The sequence below is a fragment of the Eublepharis macularius genome, chromosome 9 (assembly GCF_028583425.1).
Source record: "Eublepharis macularius isolate TG4126 chromosome 9, MPM_Emac_v1.0, whole genome shotgun sequence".
Taxonomy (NCBI): Eukaryota; Metazoa; Chordata; class Lepidosauria; order Squamata; family Eublepharidae; genus Eublepharis; species Eublepharis macularius.
The window spans coordinates 27,418,498-27,434,732 of NC_072798.1; the positions used below are offsets into that span (position 1 = coordinate 27,418,498).

At 43.6% G+C, this 16,235-nt stretch overlaps 1 protein-coding gene across 1 annotated transcript; it reads left to right on the top strand.

Moving 5' to 3' along the window:
* Positions 1-176: 176 nt before the first annotated feature.
* Positions 177-15,777, top strand: LOC129335290 (uncharacterized). The gene is made up of 12 exons (XM_054987727.1): positions 177-237; positions 1,172-1,379; positions 2,072-2,437; positions 2,992-3,086; positions 3,269-3,446; positions 7,703-7,934; positions 8,230-8,786; positions 9,006-9,111; positions 10,452-10,645; positions 11,643-11,794; positions 12,855-13,104; positions 13,857-15,777. Exons 2-12 carry the CDS (start codon positions 1,179-1,181, stop codon positions 14,079-14,081), a joined length of 2,556 nt encoding a protein of 851 aa, XP_054843702.1. The 5' UTR covers positions 177-237; positions 1,172-1,178; the 3' UTR covers positions 14,082-15,777.
* Positions 15,778-16,235: the final 458 nt, after the last annotated feature.

Sequence of the window (16,235 nt, forward strand, 5' to 3'; positions counted from 1 at the left end):
GGGGAGTGTTTTAAATTACGTCTTTCTCCTAAACAATGACAGAGTTGGTTCTCACCTGAGTGTCTTAACTGTAGTAATTAAGAGGATGCTCCGTACTACTCAGAAATTCGTAAATATAAAAGTGATCTTTTCCTTACTCTCCCCCCACCGAGTGTTGAAGATGGTTCCGTCCACAGTGCCTGGCTGCTAGGCAACATCCCAAGGATGCAGTAACTCTCCAGAGAATGAAGAAGTCAGGTGAGATGGAGGGGTGCGAGGCTGGGAGGGCGCGGGGAAGGTTGCCGACTGACCATGAGAAAGTTAAAGTCATTTTTCTTTACTGTCTTTAACAGCCCTTTGATATACAGTAATATGCTATGAAGGTTGGGGGGTTTGCTACAGAGATAGACAGGTTCTCATTGATGCCAGTGAAGTAGCTGTTAAACACACAGCTGAAGGGGCCAGCTCAAAAGCTGGCCACCTGGGTAGGGAGGTGGAGGTAAGTCCCAAGACCTCACAGGAAAACCCAGTTGAGAATGGTTGCTGTAGCACAATATCCAATGGTGTGCAGACACTAGCCCTCCTACCAGTTCCACACATGCTATTTAAAATTCTTTTCAGCCCTGTTCCTGGCTTGCGGGTATCTGTTTCTGACTGATAGCCATGCAGGAAAGTTGGTTTCCTATTGTATTCCAACCTTCCTGTCCTTTATTATTTATTTTATTTATGTCATTTATAGTATGCTTTTCTCACTGAAACATGAGGGACATGTAATTTTGGTTGCCTACCAAGAATCACAGCCAGTCTCTCTAGTTTCTAAGAACTCAGAATCTTGTACTCTTTCTCTCTTTCTTCATTAGGATCTACAATGTCTCTGGGGCTCTAGATTTGTCTGCTGCTTGTGATTTCTTTACTGCTTGTGATTTTTTTCAACTGCATATTAATTCCCCATAGCACTGCTAAGTGTGCAAAAATGCTGTACTGTTAATAAAGCAGTAAAATTAGTAGTATCATATCAAATTTGTAGGGAAATGGAAAGAAATAGGGAAATCTCTGATAACATGAGTTAGGTAAGGTGATAAAGGGTGAAAGAAATCTGAGAATATTGTTGGGGAAAATCTGATAAGCCAATGTTGAAAACTTGCCTGAATACGCACTGGTGATCAGTTACTTTTTTTTTCTTTTTTTTCAGTACAGAAATGGCTTGGCTTTCCCCTCAGTGTGTAACTTTCCCCATAACGGCTGATATCCATGAACAGAATGTGACTTTTCTGATCTGTGCCTTGGAAAGAATACCCTCCAAGATGAGTATCCTAAAAGAAATCCTCATAAAGACTCTCTTTTCACTGGCCAGCAAACCAACAGATTCCATGTTCAGCATTGTCAGCTGTAACAACAAGGTAACAGAAAACTTAAAAGTGCTGTTTAGCTGGAGATCTAGGTTCAAATCCCTATGCAGCAATTTTTGCATTTTCTCCCCTACTCTAATCAAGCTGATTACATTTTGCATTGTACTTTTGTGTCCTGACTTCTTTGCAACACCCCTCCCACCTTCCTACTTGTATCAGATGAAGGGAACTCCTGAAAGCATATACCCTGGAAATCTCGTTGTTCTTTAAGGTGCTACTGGACTTGAATCTTGCTCTTCTACTGCAGACCAACAGGGCTGCCCACTTGAAGCCACTCAGCTGTGAAACTTATTGGGTGACTTTGGGCCAATTACACACTCTTAGCCTAACCTACTGCACAGGGCTGCTGTGAAGATAAAATGAGAAAGGGAGAACCACGTAGGCCAATCTGAGCTCCTTGGAGGAAGGGCAGGATAAAAATATATTGGGTAGGTCACAATAAAATTAATAGGAAAGAACTATTTTTCTCTAGGGGCATGTTGTTATCCACTCTGAGCCCACTTGTGGGGAGAGCGGACTATAAATCTAATGAAATAAATTGCCACTCAAGCACTCTGGCCAGTGATCCAGTCTCTGAATTAAAGCAATAATCACCCACAGACCAGGCTACTGGGGGCAATCTCTGAAATGTGCAACCATGGTGATCTGTTTCATAGTACATAATCCTTAAATTTCCTCTGCAGGTTTTAAAATGGCAAAAGACTTTGGTGAAATGTTCCCTTGCCAGTGTTGCTGAAGCAGCAGCCTGGATCCGAGCCCTTAAGTGTGAGAACGAGGCCAGCGTCTCGAGTGCTATGGCAGCAGCATTGGAAGACTCCAGTTGTCAGGCTGTGTATCTCTTCACCAGTGGGCTGCCTGAGTGGACTGCAGAAGAAATCTGTGGTCTTCTGAAGGAGGCTGGGCAGGCCCGCCCATTGCACACTGTATATTTAGTAGGAAGTGGAAAGGAGAATAAAAACAGCTTACAAGAAACACTGGAGAAAATAGCCAAGGAGTCTGGAGGTTCTTTTCAAATGATCACCTACAATTCTGATGAAACTGAAGATCAGGTAACTGAAAAATAAATACGCAGAAGTTAATTTGGCTCACGCATACACTTAATTTACCCTTCAAGCAAATGTGTGAACTTGACTCCATTGAAAAATATTGTGTTTGAGGTAGGCATGGGTGAAACAACCATTCTGTCTGTGGTGGTAGAGCTAGGAAGACTCATTCATTCCTTGTAAATGTCGCATGGCATTTTATCCCTCATGCAAGCTGCTATTAGGGTCAATGTAGCATAGTGGTTAGAGAGCCTGACTAGGATCTAAGGACATCCAGGTCCTAATCGCTACTCTGCCATAGAAGCTTGCTTGGTGGGCCAGTCACACACTCTCAACCTAACCAACTTGGGTTGTTGCAAGAATGAAACAGGAGATGCCACATGAGCTCCTTAGAGGTAAGGCAGGATAAAAATGTGATGTATGAAAATGATGGATATACATATGTGAACCAGCCCTAGGGAATCTAGTTGCTGGGAAAGACTGAAAAGCTCATGAGGTCTTCCCAGTGCAAGGTACTGGCGGAGGTGGCCCATTCCATGATTCTGCACTCTTCTTTCTAGATTAATCCTGAAGGCACAGCAAGCATCCATCATCCTGATCATATCAGTAAGCACTGCTGCTGCTCTCTGCCAACAGATCATCACACGACTACATGGTAAGTTTAAGATATGTGGATTTTTTTAGATCTATCAATCATCTTTACTAATCATGGAGGGTGAACTGAAGAACCAGTTACTTTTGTGTTTGCTCTCTGTCCTTGAGTTATATCAATCTGGACAATCCCAATTGTCTGGAGCAATGAGTCTCATTCTTCCTAGGATGTGTTACTTTCTACAGTTCTCCTTTGGGGATGTGGAGCCTGGATTCCCCTCCCTCACTGCTGAGGAGCACTGCAAAGGAGGATTTCGTGGACCAGTTCCCAAAGACTAATGACTTGCAGAGAGGGATCCGAGTCCTGGCCAGAAAAAAGACAGATGGGTATTTCTATCTAGGTTGTGTCGTCCGGCATGTGAAGGTAAGTTTATTTATAGAAAGAAGGGCCGAGAGCATCTCTGTACTTGACATTTCTTTTTGTCTCTGAGGGATTCTACGTGTTCATTGGATCTCCTATGAGAATCTTTTGGGAAACTCTAAAGATGCAATCAATGTTAAGAGTATCCAGCTCCTGTGTGCCCTGCTTACGAACATAAGAGGAGCCCTGCTGGATCAGTCCAATGGTCCATCTGGTTCAGCATCCCACTTTTCAAAGTGTCCAATTGGGGATGCTCCAGGGGTGCCCACAGGCAGGGCACAGAGATCAGGGCCTTCAGTGATTGGAACAGACAACATTACTTTGTTATGGGAAATGAACATTTTTGTAGAAGTTATGGTATCTAGGTCGATGAAAATTTGGCCCCTTGCAAAAAGACTGTCTCAGGGCCAGAGACTGCTCTGGATGACCTATTTCTGTGTCACTCTCACAGCCACTTCATAGTGCCTCCTGGACAACTGTGAGTGGGGATGGGAGCCTGATCTGCTTTTCCTGATGTGTGACAGCTTCCACCAACTGACTCCATTTGTTACATTCAAGCCAATAAGTGTTCTTGGGGATCCACACAATTAGTTAGAAATAAAGCTGATATTGCTTATTTACTTTGAGTGGTGTCCAAATTACCACTGAGTTCACCACTGCGATATTATTTTTTGTTTGTTTATTTATGTCATTTATAATCTGTCTTTCTCACTGTGACTCAAGGCAGATTACACAGTGTGAGATTAGTACAGTCTATATCAAGAAAATTTGGTGTAATCTTTGCTAAATTATTCTTAAGGATTCATGGACTTTTATCTAATTGAAGCAGGGTGTATAGACAATTTAAATGATTGATTTAAATCAAGGCAATTTTAAATTTCCAATAAAGAAATTGCTTAAATTAAAATAAAATAAAATAAATTCTACTTTAGGGGTGAGGGGAAGAAAATTTGGTGTAGAGCTATTTTGGTGTAGTGGTTAAGAGTGGCGGGACTCTAATCTGAGATTCCCCACTCCTCCGCTTGAAGCCAGCTAGGTGACCTTGGGTCAGTTGCAGCTGTTTCAGAGCTATCTCAGCCCCACCCACCTCACAGGGTGATTGTTGTGGGGATAATAATAACAACATATGTTGTAAACCACTCAAGAGTGGGCGTTAAGTTGTTCTGAAGGGCAGTATATAAATCGAATGTCATTGTTCTTATTTCCATAACCAGTGTCATAGGGTAAATAAACTCTAGGATTGACATTAGACATCATGAAGCACAGGTAGCTCATAGGAGCACATATTTAAAACAACAGATAGTACATAAGGCACCATAGTGGTGAAGTCTATGGTCTCTAACTCATTAGCGAAGCATCTGAGACCCCCTACCTACAATACAAAAGCCTTTCCATCATTTGCAGAAAGCTAGGAGAGTGGGGGCTTTCATGACCTACTTCCACAGGGTAGGGGCCACCACAGAGAAAGCCTGTGTATGGGCTGCTGTTGATTTCACCCTGTAGGAGACCCTGTTTAGAGAGCAAAGTTGCCATGGAGGAATGTAAGGAGGCAGGCAATCCCATAGGTATGCTGGACCAAGGCCATGAAGAGCTTTGTATGTGATAACCAATACTTTGAACTATGGTAACTGATAGGTAGCCAGTGGAGTGACTGCAGAATGGGGGTGATGTTCATGCTCCTGCTTGCTCCCAATAACAGTTGCACTACAGCGTTTTGCACCGACCGGAGCCTCCTAGTTAACTTAGACAAAGACCTATGTATAGAGCATTACAATAGTCAAGTTGTGATGTTACCATAGCATGGATCCAGGTGGCTAGATCAGCTGTGTCAAGGTAAGAAGCCATCTTCCAGGCTAGAGTGAGATTGTAGTAAGCATTTTTTGCGGCTGCCTTAACTTGTTTTCTAGTAGTAGCACTAGATCCAGTATAATCCCTAGGCTCTTAATCGAGTCTGCAAGGGTCAGACAAACTCCATCAAAAGTGGGGAGTACAATGTCTTTCAAGATCTCTGCCTTCCCAACAAGCATCACTTCTTGTCTTGTCTGGATACAATTTCAATTTGTTCAAATTCAGCCGTTTCACCACAGCTGTCAGGCAGAAATCTAAGATTTCTACTGCATCCTGTGGGGACCTGGAGAACAAGATAAAGAGTTGGGTGTCATCTGCATACTGGTGACATCCAACTCCATAGCTGCAAATGAGTTCTCCTTAAGGCTTTATGTAGAGGTTGAATATGTCCACCATAAAGTAGTTTCAAGCACTAGCTAAGCTTCTTGGTGGTAGAAGATTTTACACTACACAGAAACAAATAATGAAAGTGTGAAATGGAACATTTACTTGGGAAAACAGAACATTAACTTGGGTGTACAACATTTTGGCTTGGGTCCAGTGGAGCATTTCTGTGGATAGAAGGCTATTTACCTGCAGAGCATGACTCTCTCTCACCTCCCACCTTCTGCTGCTCCTTAAAACGCTCAAAAGCTAGTCCTGGGGATCAAGAGGCCCCACGGAGCAACATTTCAGAGGACATGTTGGAGTGCATCAGGAAGGCAAAGGTGAGAAAGCCACACTCTGCACGCAGAAATCCTTCCACCAATGCACATGTTCTGTTGAATCCAAGCCTTTGTTTCATTTTAATACGCTACTTTAGCTGAATATCAAAAGCCATAGGCCACTGCATAAGATGTAAGACCTGGGCCATTTTCACACACTCCCTGGAAGATCGTGCAAACTCACAGCATGAAGCGTCTTCCTAGCACGATCTCCCGGCACGATCCCCTTTAATGGCCCAATGACGTCAGAAAAAGGGCCATTAAACGGGATTGTGCCAGGAAATCATGCTAGGAAGACACTTTTATGCCGTGAGTTTCAGGCGATCTTCCGGGCACGGGGCCCTGTGAAAACGGCCCTGGAGAAAGAAGCATCAGCTATCAGGTTCTGCTTGGTAAAGCAGCAGCCTCTGTTTCTCAGCTGCAGCAGATGCCCAGGAGGAAATGCAGGCAGTAATCCTGCAGCGAGGATCTGGTGACCCTGGATCATGCTGAACTCTTCTTTAGAAAGCAAAGAAATTATCTGAAGTCAAGTAGCATTGCAAATTCATATGGAATACTGTTTAATTATCAGTTAGAATTATCAACGGGAAATGGAATGCCATTTTAGAAGTCTCATTGTCACAGTTACCGGAATCCTTTATAGCACTGCTTCACCTGTCAGGAGTACCTCAGAATGCAGGATGGTGCTTTAATACGAAACCTGTAACTGTCACTTACAGTCCCAGGACTTGAAAATCTGTCCACATGTTTATTTATTTACAGTCCGTCTTTTGCACCGAGACTCAGAGCAGATTGCACACAGTGCAAGTCAATACAGGCAATAGCTGGGACATCCAATAAACAATGCAAGAGGGTTTGGATTGCAGGAATTTGAAAACAAGCAGAGATCTGATGCAGAGCTAAAACAAAGCAAAAGCATTTAAACATGGCATGTTAAATGATGCTGAAATTACCCTAGTAGGATCATATTGACATCAACAGATAGTGCATCGTATTATAGTAGAGCAAGATGTGTGTCCAGTAGCACCTTAAAGACCAACTAAATTTCCCAGGTATGAGCTTTTGAGAGTCATAGCTCCCTTCTTCATATACATTTAGAAGTGAAAGTATATAGGGTTTTATTCCTACAGAAGGTGGGAGGGGTATTTAAAGTAAGAGTGTAAGGTATAATAATACTGTAATTAACTTGATAGAGCAGGGGTGTGAAAATCAGCGTCTGTAGTACCAGAAGAATCTAATGTCCCTATTAAATCCTAGGGAATGTCCACTGTTCTGAATCCCTGTAGTATAGTCGTACAGTTGAGGGTGCTAGCTAATTAGGGACCAGGCAGGAACAGAATAAGAAAACCCAACTTTGCCACATAAAAGAAGCCCAGCAATGCCATTCAGATCCTACGGGCATGCTTTTGCCAACATATCTGGATTCCGTCTTTGTAAAACTGAAAGCAGAATATGTTGGGGATGCTTTGATTGATCATATGTCTGGTCTGATGATTTGCACAAATTTGGTGCCGGCTGCTGGGTTAACAGCACAGTTCTCAGCAGAGTAACACCGTCTAAGCCCATTCACTTCAGTGGGCTTAGATGGGTGTGACTCTGCTTAGGAATTCCCTGTCATAGTTGTTCCATTTGAACTTTTGGGGGGCGGGTATTGATTTTACAGCACCTCACATATTTACTTGCAAGATTTGTGACTTCATCTCACAGGGCTCCAGAGAACATGTTCTAATTGTGTTTGAGAGATCTAAAAAGTCTCCCAACGCTAAGGCTGAGTGTCGCACGCAAGAAACACCACTCTACGATGTCATCCATCATGAAGATGCCAGGTGGCAGCCAGTGGCTCCAGGAGACAGAGTCCTAGCTCCATGGGAGAAGAAAGGTGAACGATATGGCCCAGGCACTGTCCTTCAGGTCACAGAGAGTGCTTCATCTCATTCAGGTACGGCTGCTGGCATTCCTTTGCAGATGTCTTTTTTTCCAATCTACACTCTAAAGACACAAAACCTGCCCCACTTATATACCTTAGGGAGCAGCTGATCTAGATCTGTCCCAGTTGCCATTGAGAATTTCTGAGATACTCCACTTACTGGTGAAGGGCATCCACAGAAGGGAACCTGCTTAGCTCAGGATTCCATGGAGCATTGGTGGCCACAGTCATACTGGAGAAAGGGCCAGAGCAATGGATTGTGCCTACTTCTAAAAGGTAACCCCCTTCTCCCAATTTCTCTTTTCAGCCTTTAAAAACAGTAAAGTGCTGGTAAATTTCTGGAATGGTCAGACTAAGGAAGTGCCGTCAGATAAGGCAGTGAGGATCCCTCTTCCTCTGAGTGAACGCATCGTCCTTGAGCTCCAGATGCCATTAGCAGCCAGGCAGACGCTGGTGGAGCAGAACCCACATTATCCCTACACTGTGCCGCCTGGTTACCGAGCATCAGGATCTTGCCAGCAGAACCATTTGGAATGCATTTGTTGGAGTGATGCTTTGAAGGTCCTGCATGGCAGCGCCACCTGCTGTTCTCCCCACATGCCCCTCTGCCACTTCTGCTTTCCAGCTGGGGACCATATTAGGTCCCCAATAACTTCACCACAACTAGATGGTACCTTGATCCCAGGAACTAGTATGACCAAGGAGGAACTGAATAGGAAGATAGAAGAGCAGCTGTCAAGAGGGAGGCTGCCAGTGTTGGAAGGTCACGAGAACGAAGGTGGCAGGAAGTTGACGGAAGAAAAGAACTTGGCAGACTTAACGTACCATAAAGAGTCGGAAAGCAAAGTTACACTACCCAACCAGGTACAATATTTTGCACACTAGAACTATGTTCAGAGGTAGGTTATCATGACCCATTACATCTGGTAAATATGTTTAGGGAAGTTATACTGCCATAAATATAACCAAAATATTGTGCTATAAGAGATCTTGCCCAAGCAACCCAACAGCACAAGGCAAATTCCAGTGTGTCCATCACTGTCCGATCTTGATGTGCTTTTGGAGTTCTTTTCTGATTTTCAGTCTCATCAGAAGGAGAGAGCTTTAGAAGATCTGAGAGAAGGCACTGGCACCACAGTTGACGTAGCTGTCAACACGGACAAATGCATACCTTGGCAAACACAGAAAGGTAGGCAGAAGTCGTGAAGGAGATTGCAGAGGGCAGGTAGGCAGTTCTGATGACTTTCAAACATATATTGAAATTATATACTGGTCAGCTGATAAAACAAACACAGGCCTTGAAAATACCAGAATATTCACTGGGTGCTAGAATTGACAGTCCAGACTTCTTTGTTCTTGTCTTTTGGAGTCCACATCCATTTTGGGGTCTTGTTCTTAGGTCCTGTCTGAAGTTTTACTTTGGCCTTTCTCTCCTTATAGGTCCTGCCACTTAATGTGCAGCCTTCCCTCCTCCAATAATAAATTCCGAGGACTCAGACAAGCCTCCAGTTATCTGCAACTGAAAGGGAGGCTTAGTTGCTGCACGTAGGCATTCCACTAGAGGCTCATTGGATAGCACTGGCTGTCCCTTTTGAGGTGCATCAGAGGAAAGCAGAGAGAGTGATTCTTTCTCTGAGTTTACCAGTACTGGGCTGTCTTTCTCTACCTATTTCATCCCTGCAATAGGCACACCCCCTTGCACCTCCCACTAGGTGCAAGGTGCATGGCTGCTCTTGTATGAGTCTGTACACCCAGCACGTGACCTTACCCATCCAGTTTTCCTTTGTCTTTTTCCCAACTATTCCCTTCCACACATTCTCCACAGTGATTCTACTATAATGGTTCTATTAACATTTGAGTAGTTAAGTGGCAATATAACATTATACCACTACATCAATTGCTTTTTTTAAAAAAGCTCTCTAGAAGCCCTCTGGTGGCACTGCAGAAAGAAAATGCTGGGAATACGGTGCCTGCACGGGCTGATGGTGGGAAAATGGCACTGGTTTTGGCAGGACCTTGGCAGGGCAAGAACATGTGACCGTTCCTTTCAGAAAGTGTGCTTTCAAAAAATTCAGAGTAAAGCCGGTTTGGGAAACGGTGTACTGAGGACATGGAAAACCTGGAACCAGGATAATTACAGCATGTGGAAACTGCCCCCACCCCCAACAAAGAAGAGCACTCCTGTTTGGAATCTGAAGTAGAAAAAAAAACTCCATTCACCTGTTCAGCTGCTACCCACTCACCTGTTCGTTCTGGCCCTGCCAGGCTGAGCTCCTTCCCCTGCCTTTTGTCGCTATCCCCCTTCCCTTGTGCGTCTAGTTTTTTTAGCTTTTATGCCCGAGTCTTATTTTTATTTACATGTAGCCCCTGACATCAGCGCCATGTGTAGAACTTCAGTTGATGGGAGATACTTTGGGAGATGACATTGGTCTGAAAACGGAAATAGATTCTGAGAAATAAATAAAATCTGCCATTTGATTTTGCTTTTTAATAAAGTATCACCCTAGTAATGAAGATTTTCTGTAACAGCCTTTCCCCAGTCCGATATGAATGAAACTTCAGCCCGTCCCTCCCACCAGAGCCCGCCTAGGAAACGCTTTGTTGCAGACACTCTCCCAGTCCACGCTGCATTTGAATGGGCGGACCAGTCATTGAAGGAAGACAGTTCAGCTATTGAATCCATTTTGCACATGAGGAGGAGTTACAGTGCACCAGCCATACAGGTAAGGATATTTTGCCTATGGTACTTCGGCTAGGGTTACCCATGCTGTGATCAAACCTGGGTTAGACTACTGCAATGGACTGTGTGTGTGGCCTACCTTTGAAGACTGTTCAGAAACCTCAGATGGTATTAAATGCTGTGGCAAAGCTACTAATTGATACAAGTTAGTAGGAACATCTCGTGCTAGTATTAAAATAAGTATATGGGTTGCCAAGTCCCTTCTGGGCACAATTTAAAATGGCTTTTAAAGCCCTAAAGTGTCTGGAAGTAGGGTATTTAAAGGGCTGCCCTCTTCCTTATGAGCCTGCCTGCCTACTTTCATGGAGACCCTGTTATTTGCATCCCTGCTATCCGAGGTAGTGTGGACAGCCACAAAAGACAGGGCTTTTTGGTTCTGGCAGGTTGAATATGAAACATCTTTGCCACAGCTATTCACCTTGTCTAAGTTACTAAGCTTAGAGTGTCACCAAGCATTTAAAGATACATGCACACATTTACTTGAAATCATTACAGTCATATACAGACATCTCTTTTTACCAGGCCTTTTGTGGAGCATTTCGTTTTCTCCTCTCCCCTTGACAGATTAGCTTGCTGCCAACATTCATGGCAAAAAATGGCTGTCAATCAAAATGCCGCTGCTGTTTTAGTATTTGTTCATTTAGTATTTGTTTATTGCAGCTACTGTTTTACTATTTTTACACTATCATTTTAGTATCGTTTTATTGCTGGTTGTTTGTGTCCATTAATTGTCATACATTCTATGGTTTAAAATGAAGTTTGAAATATGCTTTGGGAAGCAAATGGGTGGAGATTGGAGAGTGTAAATGATTTAAATACCTTTTGAAATCCCTCCCCTCCCCATGCTTGTCTGGTCGGGCTACTGAACAACCAGGCCCAACTTTTTTGATAAGCACAATATCGCTTTGATGAAAAAGCCAATAGGAGGTGAATATACTTAGGAGAAACTAGTCCCACTATGGAGAGCTTTCCCTCCTCAGCGCCCAGCAGCGAAATTGGCATCTCCAGACAGTCAAAGAGAAACAGCGAGGATAGAGTTTAAACGTCACATGTGGGAGCAGAGACAGCTCAAGGAGGAGCAGAAGCAGCAGGAGGAACGCATGCGAAAAGAGCTACTGCGCGACAAGAAAAGGTAATGGCACCCGTGTGGTGTAATGCTTAGAGTGCCAGCCTAGGACCCACGAGATCTAGATTCAAATCCCCACTCAGGGCATGAAGTCATCAGGTACCTTTGGGCCAGATGCACACCCTTGCTCAGCCGCACCCAGCTCACAGGGCAATGCCTATCCGTCTTAATCCACAGGCAGGTCCATATAAGCAAAGACGGTCAGAACGCTCTGGCCATTCAGGGCTTTAAAAGCCTAGCACGTTGAACTGGGCCCAGACCCAAACTGAAAGCCAGTGCAGTTGATACAACTTTTTTTAACAAAAAAAAAGTCTTTGCCACACGTTTACAATCTAATACTCCCAGATTTGTGTCAAGATCCACTTGAGCGGTTTCTCGGGATTATTCATGGCCAGATCCATGAAGAGTTTCATGGACTTAAGATCTAAGTGCAGAACTGGAGACTGCAAGATGTCATGAAAGGAAAATTTTATATTCCACTTTGTTTGTTTGTTTGTTTGTTTGTTTGTTTGTTTGTTTATGTGAATTATAGTCCACCTTTCTCACTGAGACTCAAGGCAGATTACATAGTGTGAAATTAGTACAATCAGTATCAAGACATTTCCATACAGTGTCAAGGACATTTCCATAAACAATGTCATAGGATTTTACAAAGATATAGCATTAGCAAGGATCCAATACAAAATTGAAGAACTGCTGAAACAGAACATAATTAATTCAAGGACTGATGTTAGATAACATGAAGCACAGATAGTATATAGGAGTACATATTCAAAACAACAAGTAATATGCAAGGCAACATCGTGGTGAAGTCTATGGTCCCTAACTCATTAGTGAAGCATCTGAGACCCCCTCTCTATAATACTTCCCTCCTATCATATTCCGCATTACCATCCACCCTGAGCTGAAAGGCAGGCAAAAGCAACATGTTAATATTTTGTTCAGTGCACTGGAGTGCCTGGAGCTGTACTTGACAAGTGGGTTTCTGCTCTCTTTTAAGACTGGACATGTCTGCAAGGTGGGCTTTCCTTTGTGCTTTACTTTCTCTTACTCTTTTTGGAAACAGGCACCAATTGCTCCAAAGAAGCTGGCACCTCTCCGCAAAGCAGCAGCAGAACAGCGAGAAGACCCTGCAGCGCCTGGGACAGCTGCAGGTTGCTAGAGCAGAGAGGATAAGGCAGGAGTCCTGCTTGCAGGAGGAGGCAGAGAACAGAGAGAGTCAAAGGCTGGAGTTCTTAAAGGCACAGTGCAGGCAGAGAGATAAGCAGCTGACAGAACACAATCAAAGTGTTGATGATCACAAGAACAAAAGGCTGGTGAGATCTATTCCCTTAACTCTACCCTATTCCAGCTTCTCAGAAAGGTCTTATCATATGGAGAGGGCATGCATGAAACACAAGCAGGGTGCTTTTCCAGCATAACAAGAAAATCCCTAGTTCTGTCCCAGGAAGATCTGGATTCTGCGCTCTCAGATCAATTACATCAAGCAAGTTAAAACCTGTTTTATTTGCTTAGTATGTTCTGGGCTTTTTCAATAGGTGAGAGTGGTTTCCAGAGTTTTGTTAAGAACTATGGTGGAATTGAGCTCTCCAGTACTAAGACAGGTTGTAGGACAAATTAGAAATCATGAGATCAATGGGGCAGAGCTTTTAATCAAAATTCTGCAACAACAGTCCAAAGTCCTTATCTAATAAACATTCAGTTCAGCAACACCTGTAACTATTACACAAAATTTACATATGCTTATTTAGTGTGCGTAGTGTTTTGTACTTCTGCTGGTTGTGGGGACTACTGAAAATCTGGAATATCTGCTTGCAAACTTCTTTCGTTAGCCACTGCACATACACTTTCAGTCCTTAAGGAGAAACAACTTGCTTTTTTTGATTTGGGCAAATACCAACTTTGCATTTTAATAAACATTGTGAAGACTAGCAAATTCATTCAGTTGCCCTTTCATTTGCAGAACATTTGGTGTTTTAAATCCCCATTTACTGCATTTCTGCTCTTTATATAAAGAGCAGCTACATGCATACAACATTTTAATTTTCTTTCATGACTTTTTTTATAGGAGCTGCTCAGGAACAGAATGCAATTTGTGCAGAAGAATCTGAAAGCTGCAGAGAAGGAACAGGACACCAAGGAGAAGGAGAGGGCAGCTGCCAAATGGCGAGAGTTGCAAAAGCGAGAGTTGACATCCCAGAGGGTAGAAAAGAAGAGACAGGAAACCCTGGACCTCCAACGCTATCTCAGAGAGCAGAGCCTCCTGATGCTCCGAGCCTCTTTGCTGTCATAGAGATGCTGCCATTGCAACAAACGAGCCTTTGGAAACATTCATATGTGTACCACTCAGCACGCTGCTGAGGATAGTGACAACCAGGGCTTTTTTTCAGGGGGAACGTGGGGAACAGAGTTCTGGAACCTCTTGAAAATGGTCACATGGCTGGTGGCCCCGCCCCCTGATCTCCTAACAGAGGAGAGTTGAGAGGGCAATCTCAACTCCTCTCTGTCTGGAGATCAGGGGGCGGGGCCACCGGCGATGTGACCATTTTCTCTGAGGGCAACCCACTGAGTTCCACCACCTTTTTTCCCAGAAAAAAAGCCCTGGTGACAACAGTCCACTGAGTCTGTGTACAGACTGTGTCTTAGAGAGACCTGAGAAGTGGACCATCGTCCTATATAGTACTAGCATTCTTTTATAGCATCCAGTCCTAATTGTAGTAAAATCAAATTGCTGGGTTTTCATGATGTACATTAGAAAAGTCAAAACTCGCCCCAAAGCATAACCAAAGTATATCTTATGAACAAGTGGCTAGTTAGTTGAGTAGCCATGTTGGTCTGCAGTAGAACAGCAGAATTTGAGTCCAGTGGCACCTTAGAGACCAACAAGATTTTCGGAATGTAAGCTTTCGAGAGTCAGAGCTCCCTTTTTCAGATACGTGTAGGAATGGAGATCCTGGGATCTTTCAGGAGTTCTATCTCTCGAAAGCTTACACTCAGAAAATCTTGTTGGTCTCTAAGGTGCCACAGGACTAAAATCCTTATGAACATGTGAAGCTCAGACCATTGGACCATTTAACCCAGGGTGTCTTCTGGAGGTAGCTCAGTTGCTAAAATGTAACTAGGGTATCCCCTAGACTATCCTGGAAAAAAACGAGAAAATATGTTCCAGGCCTTTTTAAAAAAGCTTTTATTCTATAGGATTTTTCTGTTGCTTAGCTGATAACTTCATTTTAAAAATTGTTAAAGCCTTATATGACTTGGGACCGGCATACCTTAAGGTCTGCCGTCTTCCAGATGAGCCTACCCATTCTCTCTAGTTATCTTCAGTGGCCTTCACCATCTGAGGCAAGACAGAGGGCAACTCAAGAAAGGCTCCTCAGTCATGACGCTTAAACTTTGGAACTCCCTCCCCAGGGAGATTTGTCTGTCCTCCCTCTACTGCTGTCTTCCATTAAGACTTTTTTGTCTTTAATACTCCCAGTGACAGTTATTGGCCTTCCTCTCTGTTTGTAAGTTTATTCAGTTTTTATACTATTTTAAACATGATTTTGAATTTAAATTGTTTGAACCATTTTAAATTGTTTTTTAGTGTTTTAATGTTCGCTGGCTTGGGGAGTCTATTTTGGGTAGAAAAATGGGATACAAATGTTTTAAAGAAATACATTTCTGGTAGGTTCTAGAACAGAACAAAACTTGGTATGGTAACATGCTGAGGGGAGGGAGGACTAGCTCAGTTTATTTTCCATTACTCTGAAGTAGCTCTCACTGGAGAAAAGATTGGTGCCCCCTGATCTAACCCCATACTCTCTGCTGTGTTCTACTGATCTGAAGTCACAAAGCATGTTATGCCAGCATCACAAGGATGTTAAATTGGTGATGGTGTTACAGGAACTGCTCTTTTGAATGGGGAATTAGCTTAGCAGTCCAGAACTAAATTTAGCACGGATCTAACCATCTATACCAAGGTCCCTTCTCCAGACGCTCACGTAATAAAGAGGCAGACTAAATCGCAATACGACGTGTCTTTACTAGTAATGTGGCGTATGCCACACACACATACAAGGTTACATACAAGAACTAGGAAACATAGAGGTAGGAAAACAGAGACGGTCGCATTAGCAGGTACCCACGATGATAAGGGATATACTTACAATCCTGGAGCGGAGTAGAGACACAGCAGCAAGGTGGTCCAATGCCAGCACTGGATCCACAGAGAGACAGCAAGGGGTCTGGACAGGGAAGGCGTACGCACCATGTGGCCGGGGCGGCCAGCTTAAATACCCCAAAACGTACCCTGGTGCTGGTGCTGTACCTTGTGGTTCTCACGGGTCGGAACAAAGGTCTTAATGGTTTTCTGAATGTCTTAGATGGGCCACTTTAGTAATCTGATTGTGTTATAGTGACACCTTAGGAAGAGGGGACAAAGGAGGGAGGGGGAGATCCGGGC

Excerpts from the sequence above, each read along its gene's own strand:
- LOC129335290 (XM_054987727.1), top strand. The coding sequence starts at position 1,179 with ATGGCTTGGCTTTCCCCTCAGTGTGTAACTTTCCCCATAACGGCTGAT. Across the intron at positions 3,447-7,702 it reads GTGTCGTCCGGCATGTGAAG|GGCTCCAGAGAACATGTTCT; the intron begins GTAAGTTTATTT and ends TTCATCTCACAG. Across the intron at positions 10,646-11,642 it reads ACAGTGCACCAGCCATACAG|CGCCCAGCAGCGAAATTGGC; the intron begins GTAAGGATATTT and ends TTCCCTCCTCAG.